The sequence below is a fragment of the Micropterus salmoides genome, unplaced genomic scaffold (genome assembly GCF_014851395.1).
Source record: "Micropterus salmoides isolate LMB-PRFRI ecotype aquatic unplaced genomic scaffold, ASM1485139v1 Ms_hic_scaffold_23, whole genome shotgun sequence".
NCBI lineage: Eukaryota > Metazoa > Chordata > Actinopteri > Centrarchiformes > Centrarchidae > Micropterus > Micropterus salmoides.
In genome coordinates, this window is record NW_024041484.1 from 22,402,727 (window position 1) to 22,427,276 (window position 24,550).

General features: G+C 41.1%; 1 protein-coding gene across 15 annotated transcripts in view; it reads left to right on the plus strand.

Moving 5' to 3' along the window:
* The window catches only part of celf2 (cugbp, Elav-like family member 2), a 510,925-nt gene that overhangs the window by 449,381 nt on the left and 36,994 nt on the right, over window positions 1-24,550 (plus strand). For all 15 annotated transcript variants that reach the window (XM_038738416.1, XM_038738417.1, XM_038738411.1 and 12 more), the window contains 3 exons: window positions 44-126; window positions 14,670-14,718; window positions 18,874-19,008. In XM_038738416.1, the coding sequence (XP_038594344.1) occupies window positions 44-126; window positions 14,670-14,718; window positions 18,874-19,008 (267 nt within the window). The remainder of the gene's footprint in view (window positions 1-43; window positions 127-14,669; window positions 14,719-18,873; window positions 19,009-24,550) is intronic.

Here is a 24,550-nt window from a genome sequence, read left to right on the forward strand (position 1 = left end):
GCTCATCCCTTCTCTCTGTCTCTCTGTCTCTCTCTCTCCCCAGGCTGCTGTTTTGTCACGTTTTACACAAGGAAAGCTGCCCTTGAAGCCCAGAATGCACTGCATAACATAAAGACCTTAACAGGGGTGAGTGTGTGTCCTCGATTCTCCTCTGCCTACTTTCTCCTCTAATCACACACTTACAGGAGCACCCCGAGGCAGCCCCGCCCCAACCTGTGTGTGTGTGTGTGTGTGTGTGTGCGTGTGCGTGTGGGTGTATGGACTGCTGCCACAGTGCATTTGCAACCGTGTGAGTGACCAAGTGACAAAAAGTGTGAGCAGGTGAGCAACTGACAATCTGGGTTTGTGTGGTTGTTTCTTCTTGTCCTCCCTTTTCAGCATATTGCTACCTTTTACCACCACCACTTGATCTGAAAATGTGAAATCAAGGGGTGTCAAGTAGCCTAACCCTTTGACAGGTTTGACAGATGATAATGTTTGTTCAGCCAAAGGAAGAATCTCCTAAAACAGTAATATAGAAGCTGAATTAGCTGTTGTAGCAAAATAGCACTGGGCTAAATGTATTTATTGATTATCAATGGGATCATATCGTAGGTGTAATTGTCATCATATAATTGTACTGTGTTATGGTTTTACATATTCTGTTGGTCCAAATTGATCGTTCTAATCAAACAAACACATAAAATGAGTAACTGATTTTTCTTTTGTTTTACTTTGATTAATTTATGTCATTTTTCATTCATTAATTTTAAGATCGCATGGCAGTAGTATCCCTGTATCATCAAGACATTGCTCTACAGCACCACTAGGGGTCAAAAACACGTACTTGCTTGCATCTGGTTTCTCTATATCTGGACTATTGCGTATGAGTTTGACTATAAAGGTGTGTGTGGATGCTGTGGTATTGCCTTTCTTTCATGCTGTCTGCTCCATTCTCCACTATTGTTCCCTCCTGTGGCCCAGGAGAGCGATAGAAGAAGTGGGTTGGAGCCTGCTCACACTCTCGCTCTTTCAGCCCAGGGTGGATATTTAGAGGCCCCCAGATCCCTTCTGCTTAGGCTATTGGCTGCTTCCCCGCCTCTCTTTTTGGCTGCGCCTGCTAACTGGAAACTCATCAGTTGAGCGCCTGCACTCTCTTGCTACTGTCAGTTGGATCAGCGGATAGCTCCCCTGGGCAAGACGGGGTAGATTCTGCGAATCTCACAAGAGCTACCTGGGATTTGTGCTCGGGTTCCCAATTCGAAGTCAAGCTTGTTGTTTTGCACAGAGTCACCGTGTTAATTGCTTGTGGAATAAGTATGTTAAATTTGGTCTGTTTTCCTACACCGTGAGAGTTAGTCACTTATCCCTTGTTGGAGGTGTGAAACAGCCCTGGGGAGAACACATACTGCTGCAGTTTCAGGATTATAGGAACATGAAATCTCCTTCTTCTACACCTTAACACCCACCCTCCCTCTGTTCTGTCTGGTCATCCCTCCTCCTCGCTAGTTTCTCTGTCCTGCAGCATCTCAATCTGGTTGTTATGTTTGGAGCTTTTTGAAGGTGGATACCAACATATTTGGATTGTAGTTATTTGCAAGGCTGTAAGTTTCAGAATAAGTGTTTTTCAGCTTTTAACAACAAAAAATGGCATCACGGTAGCTCACGTGGTAGAGACTGTACCTTTCAGTCTGAGTTTATATAAAACTGCTGTATCATAGATACAGATTATATGTATTGAACTGTAATATCACATTTATTTTGATCGATAAAGACCTGATACTTAACGATACTTAAATATCCCATGTGGAGTTTTATTATATTTACATTCAGTGTGAATGAACGTGTGTATCCTTGGGGAGAAGATCACTGTTTTTACTGCCTTATATTTAATTGATTAAACTCCATCAGAGCTAATTGTAGCCACTCTAGACAATGCTTGGATTCCACCAGACATGCAAAGGCACGTTTCAAAAGCGTCTCTCTGCTCGACTCATCTTAAAATATGCGCCTAGTCTTTTGACGAATGCCGCGTCAAGCTGCACAGAGCAGACCGAGCCTGGCAGGAAGTCAGACACAGGAACGGCATAGAGAATCTCTACATCAACATTACAATGTCACAAAGTAGGAAATGGGCCAAACAATTAACTATGTTGCCTAGAAGCACAAAAATCAAGAAAAAATGATCAAATCAACAAAATCAGGAAGGCAGAACCACTTCATAGACGCGATGTCATAGAGCCGCACCGGGTGGAACAGAAGGGTGAAAGGCAAGACAAGAAGGTTGTTTCTGTCATCTAAAAGATGAAACTACAAAATAAGAAACAGAGATTACATGGTTTACTTCAGGTACTGGACATTTTAGTCTCCAGTAAACTCATATTTGTTCTTGGCAGTGCAGAAAAGCTTCAGAGAGCAGGGAAAATTAAAACTGTCCATTAAAACCCAGACAACAGCATAATGTGTACGTAATTAAACCTGCATCATATTCATCATGTCAGAGCTGGACAACACTGACTGGCTGACATCCCGTTTTTAATAAAAGTCCAAAATTGATAGACGGATGTGGTTTAAATCTAATATACATTCACATGAGGAGGACCAATAAATACAGTACATCCTAAAACACACACTTGCAAAACTGAATCAATAGTGGCATAATGACAGATCATTAAGTGGATTGTTTTTTTTAACTGGCTCCACCTCAGCTTTAAATAAAAAAAAGGGCTATAAAAGGTGACGGGAAGGAATCAGCTAGAGACACAAAACAAAAAGGATGATGAGGATGGTAAATTAATTGCTGGACGAGTCGAGGAAAGACAAAAGGAGAGCTGACAGAGAAATAGAGAAATTGAACGGGAGGTTAGCAGAGTGATGGGCAGATGGACAGTAAAAAGGTAGAGTGGAGCACTCCAGCACGCTCGAGGGCAAAGCAATAAACGGGCCGCAGTTAAAAACCAATACCTGCTTATTAACTTCCCCACTCTCCTGGCTTGTAAAAAGCCAATGGAACAATGTTTGTATTGGCACTCTTCCCCTTCCTCGCTCTATCTCTCCTTCCCAACCCCACGCCCTAACAGGGAGAGATGCAATCAGAGTGGAAAGCTGGATGGGGGCCAAATTGGAGAAAAGGACGCCGGTATTTGCAGCACCGACTGGCAGCCATGTTGGTTTAGGGCAAGAACAGTTGAACAGCTGCCATTTTTTTAGGAGGGCGTTAAGTGGAGGGGTCTGTGGATAATGTTATGAATTTCCCCCTGTATGGCGCTCAGAGAGGCCACAGATTTTGGTTAAGGCTTTCTCACAGAGACACACAGGAGATGAAGATCAGCAACAAACGGGAGCTTTTGTTGCTTATCTGCCAGCTCCCAGCCTCTCCACATCTCTATATCTCTTTCCATCACTCCCTACTGTCTCTGCTGAAGATTTGTCAGCCGTCTGACAGCACATATATTCCAAATGTATGTAGCAAATACCTGTTTAAATGTATGCGGATAGGATAGGGTATATTTATGTCAGCTCCAGTCTTGTCTGTCATACTTAAGTGATGAAATAATGAACTAGGAAGTTTTCACAGCACACACAGGTCTAAGGTACTAAGGTTTCTGGTTTTCTTGTCGGTAGATTTTCACAAAATGCTTGGAGTAGATTGGCCCCATCATACCCACAAGTTGTTGTCTCCTGCTGTAAGAAGACTGATCACTGTAGTTTCCTGTAAACAAGGTCATCTTGTGATGAGTGCAGCTCAGAAAAGCTTTTGGTTATAGAAGAATCTTGGGAAGTGGGCTAAAGTAAACAAGCCATCATTACTGCTATTGCAACTTTCTTGTATCCCAGCGCAATAAGGCTGTAGCAGCTGCTTATGTACAGCTTTTTTGCAGAGAAACATGTAAACGTTGTGTTGTTTTTGCACTTTGGTTTAGTACAGATTAACTATCCACAATTTAACATGTTAATTAGTGAGCTGTGGAGGTGCAGTTAGATGTATTTTGTTACTGTTAAACCTTTGAACAGAGCCAGAATAGCTTGCAATTTTGTATTTCATGTGGTGACATTACGATTAATCATCATAAACTAGCACAATACTAGCTAAATTCAGTGTCTAGTGTCTAGTCTAGGACACCTTCCTGTTTAAGCCAACTGCTGACTTTCATTAATCCATTCAAACATTCATGCTTTCAGAGTTATTGCATTGCAATAAGAATATGTAAGGCTGAATAAATAATAGCAGCATCGCTAGAGAGCACGTCACATAAAACGAGTAATTCGCCAGATTTTCTTTTTCAGTAAAAAGCAAAAATAATGAGTCATCTGTATGAGATACACATTGAGCCTTTTCAGTGAAGACGGGTAAGCAAAACTGTTCTCAAAGAACAACAGCTTTCACTGAAGTTGTTTCTAATGACCTGCTAATGAAGCTTTGGGGGGGGTGGAGACAAAGTGTGTGTGTGTGTGTGTGTGACTGTGTTCGTGTGTTGCCTGGAGAGCCGTGTGTTCATCTTTCCATCTCTAATAGCACGAGTAAAGTCTAAACGCGCTCTTTTTCACACACACACTCACACACAAACCCTCGCCATAACCCATCTATCGTCGAAAAACATGCCCTGTACCCCTGGAGCGATTTAAAGCCATAAGACCCAACCCCTGCTGCATGGACTGATACACACCCCTGCATGACTCTTTAACAAACACACACTTACACACACTTTCATGTGCACACAAGCATATGCCCCGGCACAGTCTGAGTTTATTACATTCCATTTTTTCTCTTTCACTTTATTTTTTTATTTTTATTTTCCCCCTCCTGATCCAGACACACACCCGCCCTCCACGCTAACACAGCACGCACACTGAGACACACACTAACAACAACACGCGGCGAGTTAAAGCCTGTCAGCCAGCCTGTCAGACAAGGTTGTTTGAGATTTTCCACTAAATTGAACTCTTTCATTAGTGGCTGACAGATGTCTAAATGCCCGGTGTCCCCCCCCCCCCACACACACCCCTGACACCCGCCAAGAGGGCCATGGGGCCGCTGTTCTCCATCTGAAGCTTGTTGGAGGAGGGAGGGTGGAGGAGATGGAGGAGGTGGTAGGATGAAGGGAGGGTGAGAGCTAATCTAGGACGTGTCCTCTGGAGCGCCCTCCAGCTTGGAGAAGTTCAGTCCTTTATCCTTGTTTTCTTTCTCTTCTCACTCTCTCTACCTCTTGCCCTCTCTCATCCCTCTCTCTTTCTCTCTATCTTTCTCTTTTGTCCGGTTGGAATTCTGTTCCCATCTTACTCTCTCTATCGCTCTTTCTCTTTGTGAAAAAGGATAAAAAGCCCTTTGATTCACAGTTTCTCTCAAGGATATTTCGTTCTGACGCTAAGGCTGAGTCTGAGGGGAGGAAAGAGAGGGAGGGTGATCAGGGGTGTTGGGTTGGGTGCGTGGAAGGGGTGTGGGAGGTGGGTTAGGTGGTTGCGGTGGGGGGGCTTCAGTCGAGCCCCATCCTCCACGTGGGTGGATCAGAGCGTTTGTCGAGCGCCAAGCTTGATAAGAAGCGTGGGGCTCATTAAAAGCTACTGTCGCACTGAGACCACACACATACACACACACACACACACAGGTCCCCACCTCCCTTACCTTTCTGCTGGCAAGATAATTAGTGACGCTCCGCTGCCAGAATACAGGCACAAGATTGTGTGTGTTCGTGCAACCAAAGGCACATCAAAGGCCCTCATCAAAGTAAGTGTGATCTCAAGCAAGGTTAAGGTTAAAAGCAGCAATTTACAATCCAAAGACACAAGTCATTTAATCGGTCATTTATTATTTCAAGTTGGTGGACAGAGCTGCAGATAGAAGCACGGACTGTAAGTGATAATGTCTATTATCAATTTCAATGATGTAAGAAATCATATTCTTTCATGCAAAACCCCCTGTGGTCATAAGACTCTTGACTGTTCCAGCCTTTGAAGGGAACTTGTGTGTTGCTCGCTTCAGAAATGGTGGCCTGTAAGATTGTGGCTACTTTCACACTGCAGGCCTTAGTGTTTGCTGTAACTCTGCTACATTTATTATTTGCCTGATGACATTCGTATTTGAAAGTAAACCCTATCTGATCATCTCTTTCTGCTCACATTGTACAGAAATGTTAGGTAATGTCAGTCTTCTTTTTGTAGGGTTCCACTTTTCAGCAAGGTTTTGACTCTGCAAAGGTTATATAAGTATTAGTTTAGTTATAAGTATAAGTTGTAACTATGTGTCTATTAACCATAGCAGATACTTTATTAATGCTTTATTGCTGATCTAGAAAACGTTTTTTATAAACTATTCATAAAGCACCATGAAAATCCTTGACCTGATGTGTTTATGTTCAAGTTTACTTCAAAAGCAGTTAGTATGACAAAACATCAATAGTGTGTCTACCATGTTGGACTTTTTGTATTTTATAGTGTTATCAAAAATGACAGGAATGATGGTAGTAAACAAACAATTATAAGCCTGCGTGAATTTGCGTGAGTTTTCATGTTTCAATATTGCCTGTGTATAACATGCACTACACATGCACGCCAAATCCCCAAATATCCTCTCAGCTCAGTGTTTGTCTTTTAATCAACTGTGATCTGTGTTAAGTTGCACAGATCCTGCCATTTATTTTCAATGATATGCAGGTTTTTCCACAAAATGGCGTCTCAAACACTTTAGACCACAAGAAACTGATGCTGTCAGCTGATACCTGAGATGGAGTGGAATCTGATCTAAACTGCATTGATCAATTTAATAATAACTTCTGAACATAACCAAACCAAATCCATCATAGTAATGGTGCAAGCAAGATATATACAGTAAAAGGCCAACATCGACCCCATTTATCAGCTAACTGATACCTAAGTATAGCCTTAAGTGTGCACGAGTGTGTGTTTTCAACAAAGTACTTGATTGTGCAGCGAGGGGAGGAATGCATCATGTCCACCGCCTGTCGGTCAATGTGTGTTGTTTGTTCAGGTGCGAGCCTATTACACATATCACTGCTCTATCAAAATAGCTCTCCACGCAGCACTTAAAAAGCACAAGAGCGGGCAGCCAGGAAAAAGAGATTAGGTAACTCCCGCTGACTGATAGACCAGCTGATTTACTCTTCAGCCTCTTTAAGTTTTTCGGCAGCTCGCTGCACCGCAGACGAGTTCCTGACTGCCATAACAGCCCAAGGACGTGGGAAGTAGCTGTAGGTAGTGCTAAGTCAGAAACAGCAGATATACGGCAGTGTAGGATATTAAATTTATCATGTACAAAGCCGTGTGTCATCAAACATTCATGTGTTATAGCCTGGAGGATATTATGCAACAAGCTGAAAGGTTAGACCTTGGACAAGTGTTTTTAAAAAAAGCCTTAACGGAGATAGCTGACCAGTAGACAGCAATTAGAGCAGCACGCACCAGTGTTTTAAATGTGTGTTTGTGTGCGTCCTCATAGTTAAATCCTGCCCGGCTCCTCACAGATCATTTAAGTCCAGAGAAACAACAGTAGTTCATTCACTGCAAGACACCACACACGCATGTACACACAACCATTCCCACAGTGGTGTCATTACAGAGGCTCATTATCAAAATCAATTCAATTAAAGGCTGTAATTGCTGTTGTGAAACCCAAATGCTATCGCAAACAGGGCTGAAGGAAGGTAAACCTCATCGATGAGCCGACCCTCAGAGTGTGTGTGTGTGTGTGTGTGTTCTTATTTAACGAAAGAAATATTAATCGCTTGTTTCAAATTAACTTCCCTAACCCCTCTTTTCTTTCTAAGTTGGTGGCGGCGTTTAAGCATATTGATTCTACGGGAGGAAGTAAAAAGGAAAGGTGGGAGGGAGGAGGGTGGCTGTAAATGCAGGCCAACTATGTTAAACACTTAGTAGTTAAGAGTGGAGACGCGACGCAGCATAGCTAATGCCAAATCCCTCAATCATTCTGCTCACACACGCGCTGGGTTAATTGTTTACCAAGCTAAATGAAGTGGGGATAATGTAGGCTAACTGTGCGCTAAGCACTGCTAAGACAAGGGATATTGTAAAGGACAATTTGATTTATAGCCGTTTGTTTGCAGAAAGGAGAGTGAGAATTAAAGTCACACATTATCTGTATCAAGGTGTTTGTCAGAATGATGTGAGGAAGCAGAGTGTAATGAGTCCTGTGTGTTTACAGTTTGTATTTACCGTTGTGAGCAGGGACGTTGGAGAGTGGGGAGACCCTCCTGAAGTTTATTTGTATCCTTTTGGTGCACATTCAAGGCTATACATCAAAAGAAACCAGATGTTTCAAACCATGAGTTTAATAATTCTGAAGTACGCGAGAGAGAGAAAAAGTTACTGACAACGGAGGCATGTTTGCCGTTTTAAGCTCTTGGTTTTTCTTTAGAACTATCATTAGCATGAAGTAGGGGCTAAATAGCAGATAATATACTCCACAATGTACCAGCTTTTAGGCCAATGTCGTCACTGACTTGTTAGTGTGACAGTGACGTAGCTGACACGTAAAGAAACGCACAGTACACATACAGCAAAAAGACGAACAACGAAGAAACATGAATGTGGTAATTATGGCTATAAATAAAGTGATAACTTGCAAAGGGTGGGTGAATACCACTGTTAAAAATACAATAGTCCTGCATCTTTTTTGTTGTTGTTTTTCTTTTTCATTCTTTTTCTAAGACATGCCAGTAAAACATGGACAGAATGTATCAGTAACATACTGTATTTCTTAGCCTTGTCAATTACTGTAGTATCCTCACAGTCTGATTATATTGGTAGAGATATATTGTTCCATGTCTTGATTGTATTTTATTTAATTAAAAAAACACCAACTCCGGCAATCCAAAATAACAACTACATCCCCAAACACTGTTTGTTTTAAGTGTGCAAAAAGCCTTAAGGAAAATGTATTTTTTTGTGAAACCAAAGTATTTTTGATAATGAAGGTGATATGTCTTTTGTGTTGTCAGTGGTGATCACCGTCTAGAGGTCAGTGGCACATTTGTGGTTGAGTGTGGATGCAACACACTTGTGTCTGTGTGTGTGTGTGTGTGTGTGTGTGTGTGTGTGTCTGTGGTCGGTCGTACAGTCTTGGGCACTGGTATTGAATCCCCACTGTGAGCCATCTGTCTGACTTTCACCCAGAAGCTCACCGTCACTCTTTCAGAGAGGAGGAGGGAGAAAAAGTGTGTGGTCGCGCTGTGTGTGTGTGTGTGTGTGTGTGTGTGTGTGAGCGAAAGAGACAGACACAGACAGAGAGAGAGGTGGTATTTGGTACCATACAGTATGTGCACTCCGCAGTTTTTGGCACACACACTCTGGTCATGTGAACTTGGCTGCTGCTTTGAAGGCGCCAACTGCTGGCAAAGGGCACACACATTCACAGTGGCACACTCCCCATATACACACTCCTTACACAACACACACTCATCCTATTTCCAGCATGAGCCTCGAGTTAGTCCTCTGGCTGGAGGACAAGTTGACCTCTGACCTTTTAAGCATCAGGACATTCCTGGGAGATGTCAGAGGGCGAGGGGAGGCAACAGCCGATAAAGTTAACCCAGGAGCAGCAGTTAACATTCAGGAGGTGTAGGGTTTCCTGCACTCAATACACAAGGAGGGGCTATTTCACGGCCCGCCGAAGCAGGGGTTAGCTCATATATCACCTGATTGCCGGACAGGTTGCCTGGAGTCTTTGTACATGATGAGGCTATAAAGATAAAAAAGGTAAAAGGAAAAGAGGGGGGTTAGTGGGTGCCCAACAGATAGACACCTCACCTCAGCCAGGAAGGAAGTGTGATTAAAGAGACTGTCCCGTAACTGGAAGATCGTAAAATCCATCCTGGCTGCTCACTGCACACTGATCCCTCTGGTGTAATGTGGACCTTATGGTTCCAATCATCCTGGTTTTTACAGACATAAATATCTTCCGGTGATTGGATAAGCTAATTTTACACAGCCACAACTTGTCAGACTCACAGACAATTAAAGCTCAATTACTTTTTATATTAATAGTGAATCAAATGACCCACAGAAAACCCACCAACTCTTTTAGCTCATCGTTTTGGTTTTACAGGACATTTACTGTATAATTCAGTCCCTTATGAACCCTGTTTTTCCAAACTCTGGTAAAGTTAGCGACTAGCTGGGGAAGACAGTGGAACATGTAGCTCCATAAAGAGGCAGATGTCTGTGAAGATTCTCAGTCATCCAGGTCATAGTTATCCAAAGAAGGTTAAAGTCAAGGGCAACTGAAGAAGTCCTTTGAATGAGGGACGAAATGTCTTCTAGTATCTTCATCCAAGTCCAGTTGCCCTTGACTTTAACCTTCTTTGGAGAAAGAGGCAGATATTTTTCTCAGGAGTTAGTGGAGATCAAAAAAAGAGCTAAAAGTTATCAGGTGGACAAAACAGATGCTAAATGAATGCTAATGATTCTATGTGCCTGTAGGATATATAGAATTTGCTCATTAGCCAGCTCATTAGCCATAAAACTGCTTTATAAGTGTCATGTTTATGTGTTTGTCAGCTTGTTGGTGTAGTTTCTCTTTCCCTAAGTGGCCCCAAAAAAAGACATGATGTAGAAGACCTGAAATCCCTGCCTATCTCTCAGCTATAGCCTCTGTTCTGCTAGCTAGCAGCTGTAACTCAGTGAGTTTTCTCGAAGCAAAACACAGAGTTGAACTAAGTTGAGGAGAAAAAATTCTAATCTCCTGTAGGATGAATAAAGCCATCAAATTTAATTTAATTTAGACATGAACGAACAGACAATCACTACGGATTTTGGTGCCCATGTAACTGCTGCTGACGAAACTTTAAATCAAACAACTTTATAACAGGCTTATAAATATAATATTGTAGAGCAGCAAATAGGAGGTGTTGTTCTCAGCGCTGTAATTCTTAAACAGTAGGACAACATGGTGGCTTAGCAACTCATTATTAGTGGTGTAAGTGGTGACTTTCAGTTTGCACATTAATATGTAAATTAAATGTTAATCGATTTTCAAAGGTGTGCATTTATCATGTGTTTTACAGCGGCGCCCAGTGTGACTCAGTCAATCAGAACTGAACTATGCAGTTTGTAATAAGGCAATTCAAGTGCTCTAAAATGATTAAAAACAAATGAAGACACTTTACTTCAAGTGCACTGCGGCTACATTACAAGCAGATAATAATCCCCTTAAAGCTCAGACAAACTTTTATGACGTAATAATAATACATCAGGAAATAACTTTGTGTCATTAACAGTACAGCTGCCCTGTAAAGTATTCAGCTCATTTTTGTATTTCATGTTCTGATTAATTAGTATGCAGGTTCTTTATAGTGGCTTATGAGGACCATTTCAATGAAATAATTACCAAAGAAAACAAGAGTCATTCAGTTCATTGCAGAGCAGAGAAGAAGAAACTAGAAAAGAGGTTTTGGGGACAGGAGGAGGAATTAACTCTCATGGAGGATGTAACAGGAAAACAGGAAGTAGATTAAGCAGCCTACTGACTAGACAGATACATTTGTAAAGCTAAATGCCAGCGCAGCATCATGCCGGCTGCACACATGGCTTTACCTAGTGAAGTTGTTGGTTCTCTGTGCTTTTTATGAGCCTGAGCGCAGCGAGGACCTAGTAGTTTTGCTGGGCTCCTGCTGAGCGCATAATGAATGGCAGACTGCGGCTGTGGGCCTGCCAGGCAAGAAGAAATAGCACTGTGGCATTGTGGGATAGCAGAGGAGAGTCTTGCGTTGTGGTTCTCGGCGGGAGCTCACCGAGATCAAACATGTCGACAGCGCCGCCACCCGCCGGGCATTCTAGGTAGACAGACCTGAGGAGGAGACGCCTGAAAACCAGACCGAGTTTTTGTACCTGTGTGAGTGTGTGTGTGTGTGTGTGTGTGTGGGTGGGTGTGTGTGTGTGTGGCAGCTTTTGTTTTTCAAGAGTGAATGACGGCAGCACGTCAGATGTTGTCATGGCTTTTGTTTTTTTGTTTTTGTTTTTTGCCTTTGGAGGACAGACTTTGAAATGGATTAACGAGAACTGACTTGATGTGACTTCCAGGTTTGCTTTGACATGACTTTCCTCCTTTTGATGTGGCTCCACACACACACACACACACACACACACACACACACACTCATCCATGTCCCTGCATCTGTCCTTGTGTTAGTGATACTGTACTGAGACTGCAGCCTGAAGGGTTATCGACTATTCCTGACTGTCCAGTGTCTATGACCCGCTTCCCTCCTCTTGTCTCTCCTCCTCTCTTGGTTCTTTTTTACCTTGTGATCTTTCTCTCACCATGTCTCTGTCACTGCCACTGTTTATTGCTCAGATTTTCTTTCTTTCTTTCTTTTCCCTCTGTCGTTCTTGCTTCCTTCTCTTTATGTCCTTTTGTTTTTTTATCGCCCTTCATGCAGATGTTTGCAGCTCATGCACACTGTAAACTGCAAATTAAAGCTTTCAATCATCACTGAATATCATTTAAATTTAGTTTTTACTTTCTTTCTCATTTTTTTCTTATTGTTGCTCTTTTTTTTTCCTATATGCAGACCTTTGCATGAAAATGCATGTCAAACTGCATGTCAAACCATCAATAATAATGTTTCTATTTTACCTTTTTCCACTTTTTCTTTATTACTGTAGTTTTGCTTTCTTTTTTTAACATCTTTGTTTACATTTAGCCATCACTGAATTTCACTATTATACTGAATATTGTTTCTTTTCATCCTTCTTCATTTGCTTTCTAATGGTAGTCCTTTCTTTTTTTTCTTTCCCCATACTGTATGCAGACTTGTGTGACTGAAATGCATCACAAATCACAAGTTGTTCAAATGTCACAGAATTTCTCTTAGATTTTTTCCTTCCTTTCTTCTTCTTTCTCAATGCAGTTTTTCTTTCAGTATTTCAAGCTTTCTCTACCTACGTGCAGACATTTCTGCCCGAAACGCATCACTAATCACTTGGTTAGCCATCAGAATATTCAGCCGAATCTTTAAAATAACACAGGGTTTTGTTGCTGGGTGTATCGGCTAGTTTCATAGCTGCAATGATGGTTTATTTTGGGGGGTTTTTGGTGATATATTTTGGACAGAGTCAGTTAATTCTTTGACTTCCGTTTACTTGTAGGCGTCAGGTGCAGATGCAGATTAAATTCGGTCTTTCTCTATTTCTTCCATCCTCCACCATTGACTGCCCCCATCAGGCAGGATAGGAAACTAATGAACGGACATACGGGTGTGAGTGTGTCTGGGATAGGTCTGGGAGACAGAACAAAAAGCAGAGAGTGAGGATCGTAAGGAAGAGAGCAAGAGGGAGAGAGTTGGGATAAAGGTGTGTGATAGAATCAGAAGATCAAAGCCTTCTGTCACAGCGTGACTGAGCCCAGGGGCGTTATGGGTAAGACGGGGCACATACACACTTATACAGCTGCACACACACTTATGCACACATGCAGACACACACTCGTGGCTGGTATTTGACTCTGAGTGTGATTGATACCGGGCTAGATTTGGAGAATCACTGTCATTCGTCTCTCCGCAGATCAAACAGCCACATAATCTCCCATAAAGGAAAGAGAGATGGAAGGAATAAAAAAAAAGGGACAGAAGGAGGAGAGATTGAAACAAGGCGAGAGGGAGAGGGAGAGAGGTGACAAAGCCTTCTCATCTGTGAAGTGTTTTCTTGTTTTCCATAAAGGAAGACCGGCCACCTAAAAAAAAAAAAAATCATCATCATTCAGCTTACATAAACTGCTTCTTGGGCACATCAAAGAGGTATCCAGGATCTAATAAGACACACGTAAATGCAACTATTTACCCCATTTATACCTGGTATAAACATACAGTCTGTATCTTGATATCTTATCTCTGTGTAAGGAAAAAGCAAATAAATGCAAGTTGTATTCACAGTGCTCCTGATTGTCCAGATCACATCTGAAGTTGGTCTGGGTCCCGTTGTGATTGAATCTCAGAGGGGTTTAAATGACATCTGTTCAGTTTGGTCACATTATTAAAAAGATATACAGGCAGCAAGTTGAAAGGTCACTTAACTCCTCTTAAAACCTCTCTGCTATCAGAACCAAGCTTGGCAAAAACCCTACAGATGCGGTCAGTCCTCTGCAAAGGAAAAGCAAGTAGAGTTCATATTAATTAGCAGGAGTAAATGCAAAAGCCATGTGATCAGATGTAGATTCCATGTTAATAACGTGAAACATGGGTCTCAGAGATGCTGATTGGTGAAATCACCTTGGGAGTGGGAGCACAGTATTCAGAAACTCTCAGTTGCTGCTACTTGTTCTTCATTGTTGTGTTTGTTGTTGTTATTCTACTTCCCCTTCTTGGTTTTGTTCTTTTTATTCTCTTCCATCTTGTTCTTATACTTGCTCTTGAAATGTTGCTCTTGTTCTTCTTCCTCTTGTTCTTTATCTTCTTCTGGTGTTATTAACAAATTGGCAAACTGCTTTAGGTGCCGTACCAACACCGTCTGGACTCAAGTGTTTTATGGCTGAGCAAGATTTGTGCACAGAAAAAAACTGGCTATTAAATCTTATATCTGGCTAATTGAGATGCATACACATATAAATGAATGAATGTTTAAACCATATCTGGATTTAATTTGGTGCAAAAGTGCAGGGTAACGTCTGATTGTGTTTGTGTGCAGCATTTCATATATTTAATCTTTCTTTCCTGTCTCTACAGATGCACCACCCCATTCAGATGAAACCTGCAGACAGTGAGAAATCTAATGGTGAGTGGAAACACACACACACACACACTGACAGACGCATCAATATCACACACACATGCATCAATAGCCTTTTTGAATTTGCCTCATAATAGCTATCTCACCCATGTGTTTGCTCGCTGCTTGACTGGCAGACAGGACGAGGGACTGGGGGCGAAAGACTGAGAGAGAGACATAGAGAGGAACAGAGAAAAAGAGCGATGGTGGGAAATGCTAATATATATAAATATACTTTTATATGTGTGATGAATTATTAAGGCGCTTCGGAAGGAGGTCAGTGAAAGTTGAATCGTTTTGGCCTTGTGGTGAACCCGCCTCTCTCCCCTGTGGCTGTTCATTCATACAAACATGCTGCATGCACTCTCCTACACACAAACTTGCTTAAATGCATCCCTCTCGTGCGCACACACACACACACACACACACACACACACACACACACACACACAGAGCACTGTCACACACTCTGTCCTCAGGTCACCCCATTTCCAAACTACATATTGCAGATCTAGTTCTGAATTGATTTCCTATACCGAGCCACTTCCTCCATTCCTCCTCATTGTAATGAAGAAGGTATTGGACAGTGTATACTAGGGGAAGTATCCGGGTGTCTTTAAATGATAGGAGAGGCGTTATTCTACATTTCTCTTATTTGTCAACAAATCCCATGAAAAGACGACGTCCAACGTGTGTTAGTCTAATAACTCTAGTCTTACTATAAATACTTAATGACTTTCCTGCTATGTCTAAAGCACTCAGCCTCCAAGACCACTGCATCCTACTGAAAACATAAATCTTTAAAGACGGCTCACAAATACACAGTTTCATTTTTTTTAAACATTTCCTGAAACAGCTGGGTAGTGTAGTTTTTGGAAATATAAACAAGGTTTTCTCCAATCGGCATTAAAACACACACCTTCTACTTTTGCCCCTACTGTACTATATGACCCATGAGTTAAAGAAGTCAGGTGTCGTAAATATTTGATTGGATAAAATGTTATTTATCCAGCCTCAAGTTCAAGAAGAGTCATTAGAAATATCACAATGTTTCACAGCATGCAGAAAGAGAGGAATCTATAAACGCTATATTTTACATATACCAAGAGATAGAAACAGTTAATGTAGGGACACAGGACATTGCGTATTTAAAGATAATTTTACAAGGTCTGATTTTGTTATTTAAATCTGTTTTTAATTGGTTTCCGTTTTATGCAGCAATAACATTCTGTGTAATTTGTCAGGTTCATCGTGTTCAGTGACATTTATTCGAGGTAGATTTGGAAACTAAAAGACAGTGTTATTAAAGTTGCAGTTCAGTGGTAGAAGCAAGCAAACACTGTGGACAAAATCTGATTTGGTATCTATTTTAAGATTCTGCTCAATTACTCAGTTTTGAGGGTCAGTTCACCCAAATTGTAGAAACGCATAATGTAATTTCCTTCTTGCCTCTGCAGAGTTCAGGTTTCTAGTTTAGTTTTTATCATCTGTTGAAGCACTGTGGGATAATGAAATGACAGGCCGCTGGACAATGATGTCTTTAAAAGCTGACCCATATTTGGTGGTCAAGTGCACAGTTTTTCAATCTCTTCCATCAGATTGCATGCTGTCAATACTAAACCAAATCAAACTAAACTTAAACGTTCTACACCCAATCAAAAGTGTCTCTTTTTGTGAGACAACCTTCGAGTGATTTTTTTTTGGCTGTTGTTTTGCCATTTTCACTCTGAAATGAGGCTCTGGCTCAGGGACCCTTCTACCTTGTGGGTAATTCATCCATGGGAGGATATTTGTTTGCTGCTGATGCTTTTACAGCCACTCAAATGTTACGACGATTAATAAAAATTTTGTTGCAATGCAGAAAATTTAAAAACTACATTTCAAAAAACACAACGGCAGTTCAAATTGGTGCCAGCAATGCCTGTGGATTTTTCAGGATGGCAGAGCTCAATAATCTCAGCAGCAGATATCAGAAAATTTTGGCAAATAAAACTGAAATTATTTGCATGGCTAAGTGAGAAAATGTGTGTTTTTGCAATTTGGATGAACTGACCCTTAAAGCTGCGTAATTGAGCAGAATATGAAAATGGATAAAACCATGATTGGATGAACTGACCATTAAAATCCAGTTGCAGGTCGTTTCAAAAATGATTTTAAAGTTTCAAACGTGTTTTTCTGACACCTACAGGAACCCTGTGTGTGTAAATATTAAAAGCAGGGGCTTTGCCATAACTTTACATCACGGAGGAGTCCTGGCTGACACAGACGATGGAGTAGAATCATAAGCCACCTGCTATATCACTGTCCACTGCAGGGGAATACAATGAAATGACAGTATCCAGCAAGGCAGGGGAGAAATCCTTATAAAAGCCATCCTCCGCTCCACTGAAATATGACGCAAAACGACTTTATAAGACATAACCGTCAGGGTAACGGTTGTGGAACTTAATAAAGCAGCCAATACTCATAGCCAGAATGGTGAAATATAGAGCAGACCATACGTAACATATCCATCCACTTAATGGTAATGACCTTTAATAAACCCAGGCAGCTCAGAGGTTTATTAGTTTAGTCAGTGGAGGAGATGGAAGAGGAGAAAGAGATGGAGAGATGTACAGAGAGATAACATTATTGGTAAAATTTTGTTTTTGTTTTTTCACTAAACTTTTTTTGGTGTCCCTTAATGTGTTGAAACTCAGCATGAAGCCAATTTTGCTCCAGTTTATCCCAGAATGCAAAGCTGACTCCAGATCATCCCAGAGCCGGCTTTATGAGTCTTATCAACCGCCCGCCTGCTTGTGTGCCTCGTCCGAAAAATAGAAACAGTCAATTGTAACGATATCTCCTCTCTTTCTTTTCTATCGACACAGAGTAAATTAATTACATTGCTGTTAGACTTGTGGTAATCTTTCTCTGGAGTGATGCGCGCACACACACACACAAACACATTGTGTACAAAGGAGTTAAAGCTTTTTGAAACAACACTTATCTTGGCAGCGTATCCCGACGGTTTGTTTTTTAAACACACAAACAATTCAAACAGCAAAATAAACAAGTGTGCTATTGATTTCCCAGAGTGCAACAGAGCGCTTATCTCTTTCGCCTCGCGGTAAGAGCTGACAGTTTCCTCATTAAAAATGAATTGGATTAGCATTACATTGAATGTGGTGGGAACACATAAACAAACACACACATATTGTTTCTGCAAGCGGTAAGGATTTCGCTCTCAGCCTAATTCACACTTTCACATACGCTAAGACACAGCCCAAGTTTCTCACCGTTACCTGGCGCAGCTGGCTCACATTCCTCGAGATTGCACCAGAGAAAGAGGGATTGTGTCAGCGAGGAGAAAGAGAGGAATCCATGAGGGAGAAAGAAGGGGGATAGAGAAGGAAGAGGGTGAGAGAGGACAAGCTGGAGAGTCTCAGCAAGCAGTCAGTGTTGAAGTGATAATGAGACATTGATCAGAGCCTCGCAGATGGCATGATGAAATACATGAACTCTGTCTGTGTTCATCTCTGTCCTATCATCTTTTTTCTTTCGTTCCCTCTTTCTTTGACTGTTTCTTTTGATTTGTGTTTTGTTCTGTCTCATTCCATTTTGTCTTTTTCGTTCCCTTTTGTTTTCATTTTTATTTTTCATTCTCTTTGTTCTCACCAATCTTTCTCTCACCTTCACTATTTTTCAGTTTATTGGCATTGCTATATGTTTTAGAAACCATGAACTGCAGTGCAATGGGAAGCTTGTGCTTAAGAAAAATATATATAATTAAAAGAATAGCTCAGCATTTTAGGAAATACCCGTATTTACTTTCTTGCTGAGAGTTAGACGAGAAGATTGATACCGCTCTCATGTCAGTACGGTAAATATGAAGCAGTTAGCATAGCATAGCACAAAGACTGGAAACATAGGGAAACGGCTAGCTTGGCTCTGTACAAAAATAACAAAATCCATCTACCAGCACCTCTAAAGCTCATCACTTAACACATCATATCTTGTTTGTTTAGTTGTGACTCGACAAGGAAACTCGAATTCCCATCTAAACATTACTTTAGATAAAAAATTACACAAAAGAAATACAAAAAATACTGAAATATATACGGCGATAGCGCTGTAAAAGTGTAAAAGTCTCTTTTCTCCTTCTTCTTCTTGGCTCTGCAGCGGTGGAAGACAGGAAGTTGTTCATCGGCATGGTTTCGAAGAAGTGCAACGAGAACGACATCCGGGTCATGTTCTCTGCGTTCGGACAGATTGAGGAGTGCCGGATCCTCAGAGGGCCCGACGGACTCAGCAGAGGTGTGTGTCGCCCTGACTCACTTCCATTCACACTTTATGCACCTCTTGTGTTTATTATTACCAGAACAGCCTCCAGCAGCTGTTGCTGTTCATTATGTCGACTTGTGTTGTGACTCAAACTCAAGTACTGTAGCAAGTCTTTACTATATCACTTTGTGACAGGAGGTGGCTGGTTGAAGAGGGCTTCTGAGCCAATGGCTGTGTCTCAGAGTATAAAAAACTTTTTTCATTGAATTAACTGATAACAAAGAGTATCAGTTTGTTCTTTTTAGCATTTATGGATTCAAAATCTGTTTATTGTCATTATTAAAAATATATTTTTACCTTATCATAGTCATACATTATTGCCCTAAAATTGTCAAGAAACATGGCAGACTTGATGTTAAATCGAGGAACAATGTGCCAGTGACCGACTTTATTGTTCCACTTAGCAGCATTAACAACAACTATTTATACAGTATGTGTTTTTTTTTTAATCAAAGTCAACCTTGAACCATGGTCACTGGGCAGTTAAGGTGGCTGAGCATCATGCATAGTATATGTGTGCAGAGAGTGAAACCACAACCCACAGATGGTTACAGATTCACTGAAATTAAATCAAACATCAGTCCACTTCACTGTGTCTACAGTTGTGTGTGCGACAGTGCTCTGTGCATGTCGTACAAGTTGTGTAATTCTGCAAGAGATTTTATTTTATTTTTTTACATGCTAATCTTTTTGTCAGGAAGCAGTGCGGTGTCCCAGATGCTGCATCAGCTGGCTTCAGATGATAAAATGTACAATTGTCGCGCCCATCTGTCAAGTCGGGCCATTATTGGGCTGAAATTGTATAGTTGGAATTCGGCACAGGTGATTTCTTTCTGTAAGGCCACAGCTAAAGAATACAGAAACCGCAGATATTTTTAATGCAGTAACAAACCAAAGAAACAAATAAAAGAAATAAAAGAAAAAAAGAAAATTAAATACATAAATAAATAAAAGAAAAATAAATGTTACGATTGGTTTGTCAGAGCTGAAGGGAGCAGCAACCGTAGCAACTCAGTGTGGCAGTATGTCACACTCACTGTCAGAAGGGGGAGACAGAAGTTCCACACTACACGTTTTAAGCTTTGCGTATAGTCTCAGTGAATCAGTTCACCTAGACAGTGTAGTTTCATAATGTGTCTACGAAAGCCATTGTATCAGATCCTGTTTTCAACCAGCTGCCTCTTGGAAATGGCCAAGATTTCCTTCATGGTTTTGAAACAGTCTTGGTAGGAAGTAAATTCAAATGAACTGGAGCGACATCTTGAGGCTGTGCTGGCCACTGTGAGTAAATGCTTTTTCCTTTCTGCTCTATATATCTCGTTTCCCTCTCTCTCTCTTTTTTCTCCCCCTCTCGCTCTCTCAGCCTCAGTCCCAGATCACCCCTCTTCCTCTGACCTCCTAACCTCCATTCATATCCTTCACCTTCCCTGCCGTTCCAGTTTAGCCTCACCGTAAGCCAGACCTGAGCTCTTTGATACTTTCATAGTGAGGCTGAGGGCATTAACAAACTGGCTGCCCAAATCTAGAAGCGTCTCTCTGCTTGTTGCTTTTACAGTATATGGATTGGTTATATTTTACATAGCAGAATTTCAGTTTTAAAGCCACATCATAGAAGACATTCTCTTAACTGGTCAGGGAAAGACTAAACAAACATGAAGGATTCATTGTTCAATCAGTGTCATTCTTCTACTTGAGCCAATAAAATACCTGGGTATGGGTACCCAACCAAACAATACTTTAAGGAACATACTCTTCATTCAACAAAATACTGCAAAGTTCAGCTTTGTGCAGCAGTACAAGAGCATTGCCTAAATAAAGTCTAATATTTTATTTAAATAAGCAAGTGTTTGATCAAAGAATAAGTAAAAGGGAATATGAATCTGACCACACATTGCTGATGTTACATACACAAATAAATCTGTACTAATGTAGTATCGTGGTTTGAATTTCAGCCATAGAAAGCAGAATTTCAAACAAATCATGAGCTATTAAAATAACACAGAAAATCCATGCAATAGCAACCCTTTCCTTTTCTTAATTGGAGAAGAAGCGAGGACTGATTTGGCCACTCTGATACCTGGCGGGAGTCTGTTCCAAAGTCACGGAGCTAAAACTGAACAATTGTATGTTCGTCGCTTGATTTGAAAAAAGGTACGAGCTACCACCACTACCTCCACTAGGCAAAGGAAAATAGTCTGCCTCTTGAATTCATGGCATGTTTGCTTACGTGTAATTTGCGCACATTGAGGCCGTGTAATGCACGTAATGTACTCTAACCAAAGTGCCTTTTAGCAAGCAGTCAGACCAATTGGACTTGTCGACTCCTGTATTTGACTGTACAACAAACTACGCTAGGTTTCAGGTCTAGGGTTAAAGATAACCACTCTAAAAATTGTCCCAGTTTCAGTTCATGCAGTAGAACAAATCTTGCAAGCGCTCCCAACCGTAAACCGGCTGCCTCATCTTTACGGAATATCTCATGTAGTAACACAGCAACACCTTCCATCATCAACCATTCCTCCCCACAAACTCACACACCTGCCCAATCCCTCATTTATTCTATCTTCCCAATACTCCTTACCCCCCCCCCTCCCCTCTCCCCTTTGTGGTTTCTATGTGCTGAGGAGATGGAGGGGCTTTTTAAACTCTCTGTCCTCCTATTCGTTCTCCTCCCGTCACACGAGCTGTCATTGTCATTGTCATGCAGGTTCAATGTGGATCTGTTGGTCACGTATATTTTTTTCTGTGTTTGTCAGACGTTATGGATGTTTAATCGTTTGCTATATTTTCTCAATGTGTCTTCTTCTTCTTTCTGCTGAAGGTCGTCTCTATCTAGAACCAACGTTTGCCTCAAACTAAATTACTCAAACTCCCATGTTCCTTTGCTTCTTCAAACAGAACCACCCTCCCTGTTTCTATCTATTCACCCTGGCTGTCCTATAATCCTCTCTTGCATCAATTTGTCCTCTTTTTCCCAAACATCCCACATCGGCCTCCTTCCCTCCCTTCCCACGATCCCTTCTTCCATCCCTTTTCAGCTCCTCTCTTTTGTCCTCATTAATATTTCAGATGTGATGGCCAAATACTCATTTCTGGAGAACTGATATAAACCACTTAGCGGCTGACGCAAGTCAAAGAGGAAATGCTGGTAGTCCGGCTTGGTCTGGCTAGTAAATAAACAACCCTAACCAGGTTGAAAATAAATAGGTCTTTAAGGATTTCTATGTGCCTGTATGTCCCAGAGGCCCTCAGTCCCACCTAGCTGTGCTGCTGAGCCCCTATTAAATCGTGGTATCAATCAGAAGAGCGCTCTGCCATCCCACTATTAATAAAATATGGATCACACCACCAGTGGATGGCTGGGCCTTGGGAGCTACCCTACTTTCATTAAAGGACTGTTTGGTTCTCAGCTGACGACAGAATGCGGCCCGTGAGGTATTTTTAGTACTAAAGCCACATCCCATCTCTCTGCCGTGAAAAATAAGACATGCACCAACCAGCCAGAAAGTGTGGCTTGTAAAGTTGTTTTTTTTTTTTTCATTAACAGCTTTGACATCAGTGAATCAATGTTCAAGCGCTGAGGAATTCTTTATTTAGAAGCTCCAACAGGATTAAGCTGCAGAAACCAGCCAAAGATAGACTTTTTTTGTGTGTGTGTGTGTGTGTGTGTGGGGTGGGGTATTCTGCCAATGGGAGACAAACTCAGGAGTTTCCATTTGATGACAACCAATGACGATGTAGCTGACCAGTTTTATAAATAGAGTCAGGGCCTAACGTGATCAGTCTGGAGGGCTAACCCAAATGGAAGCCCCCTCCAGAACTGATCCAGTTTTGCAGTGGTACTTCTTTGCAGAGGATGGGGCAACCTCCAAGAAATTACGCAGTTGAATGACAGAATGTTGCCCGTCTAAAATAGACAGTCCCCTGAATCAGTAGAAAAAATGACCCCTTTTTCAAATGTCCTCTCTACGGTCACACCAGCTAACACAGCAGCCCGGCACTGTAAAGGACACATCACAATGTTTACTAGGTCAGTGCCGCAGAATCTGATAACCTTGAGTCTCTTTTTATTACTTTTTTACCTCTCTAATGTTAAGGCACTAAGGCAGTTTTATATGAAAGGTGAATAAACTATAACTTTCAGTTGGCAAAGACATAAAAAAAAAGGAGGTAATTGATTCATTTAAAGATCAGAAGCAGGTCCATCTGCAAAAGGAACAATCATTTTGAGACTGAATAATGTAGATATTGGTTTAACAACCTGAGTAAATGATAAAAACCTGGTTAAAGGTGGTGACAAAAGATCATAAAGTAAAACAAATGGAAGCCACTCATAACGCTGCTAAAGGTAAAAACAATTTAGGGGCCTGATGGCAAAATTAAATTTACATTAACCTTAAAAACACTCAATATTCCAACCCATTTTATTTCTTAGATTCATGTGTGTGTTATCCAGGCCTTCCCAGTTTCAGCAAGTCCTTTTCCAACACAACTAAACTAGTTACCGTTTATTAATTTATTATTTAATAGCCGAGTCCCAACTAGCCGCCTACCTCCTTTAACACGTTTTGACAAATATACCTGCCTCAATTAAACGCCTGGTCTAGTTTTTATAGTTCTTTGGATGTATAAAACCTCTTAAACCCCGCAGGGTCGCCGGCTTTAGCTGCTTCTCAGCTGCTCAGATCGTTAATACAAATATTAATGTTTAAACATATGATCAATGTGTCAGTATGGACATGCTACACATCGTTAGATCGGTTGGATTCTCCACAATTCAGTCGTTCAGTGCATTTAACGGAAGCAACAAGACCCAAAGTCTAATTCTGATAGATTTACCGGTGTAACCGGCCTGGTACAAGAGAGGAAAGGAAAAAAAGTGCCATTACCTTTGAAGCCCTCGTGAAATCCCAATGGGTCCGTTCCTTGATTATTTAGATTCCTTTAGTCCGTAAGGGTCCATCCATCAAAAGAATCAACAAAAAAAAGCTTTTCATAAAAATTTATCCAAGTTGTGAATCCTGTCATGTGAAGTCCATCGCTCTATGCTAACTTCAGCCACACTTCTCTCACCCTGCACCGTGATGTTACTTCAAAATAAAAGCGCATAAGCCGTCTGTCGGAGCTGGATCAAATGAATGACAATTTTATACAAGAATTATTCTGTTTGAAATGAATAAACTGTTTCATAGTAGTTTCAGTTTTGTGCAAAAGGAATTAAAGGCCTGTCCCATATGAACACCTGTCCCAAATATTGGCAGGGTCAATTCAGTGATTTAGCAAATAAAAGCCTGGGCTCTTATTCAAGGTTTTACGGAAAGATTGTGGTCATGGTTAAAAGAAACCAGCACTCAATGTAGACAATATTGAATGACAGAATGACATATAAAAACCTTAATTACTGGCTTGAAAGTCTGATGTTTTAGTTTGGTTTACATTAAGGAAACTAAAACGACTTGCTTAAGATTAGATTATAGACCATTATTGACTTTACATAAGCAAAGAACCAGAGTTT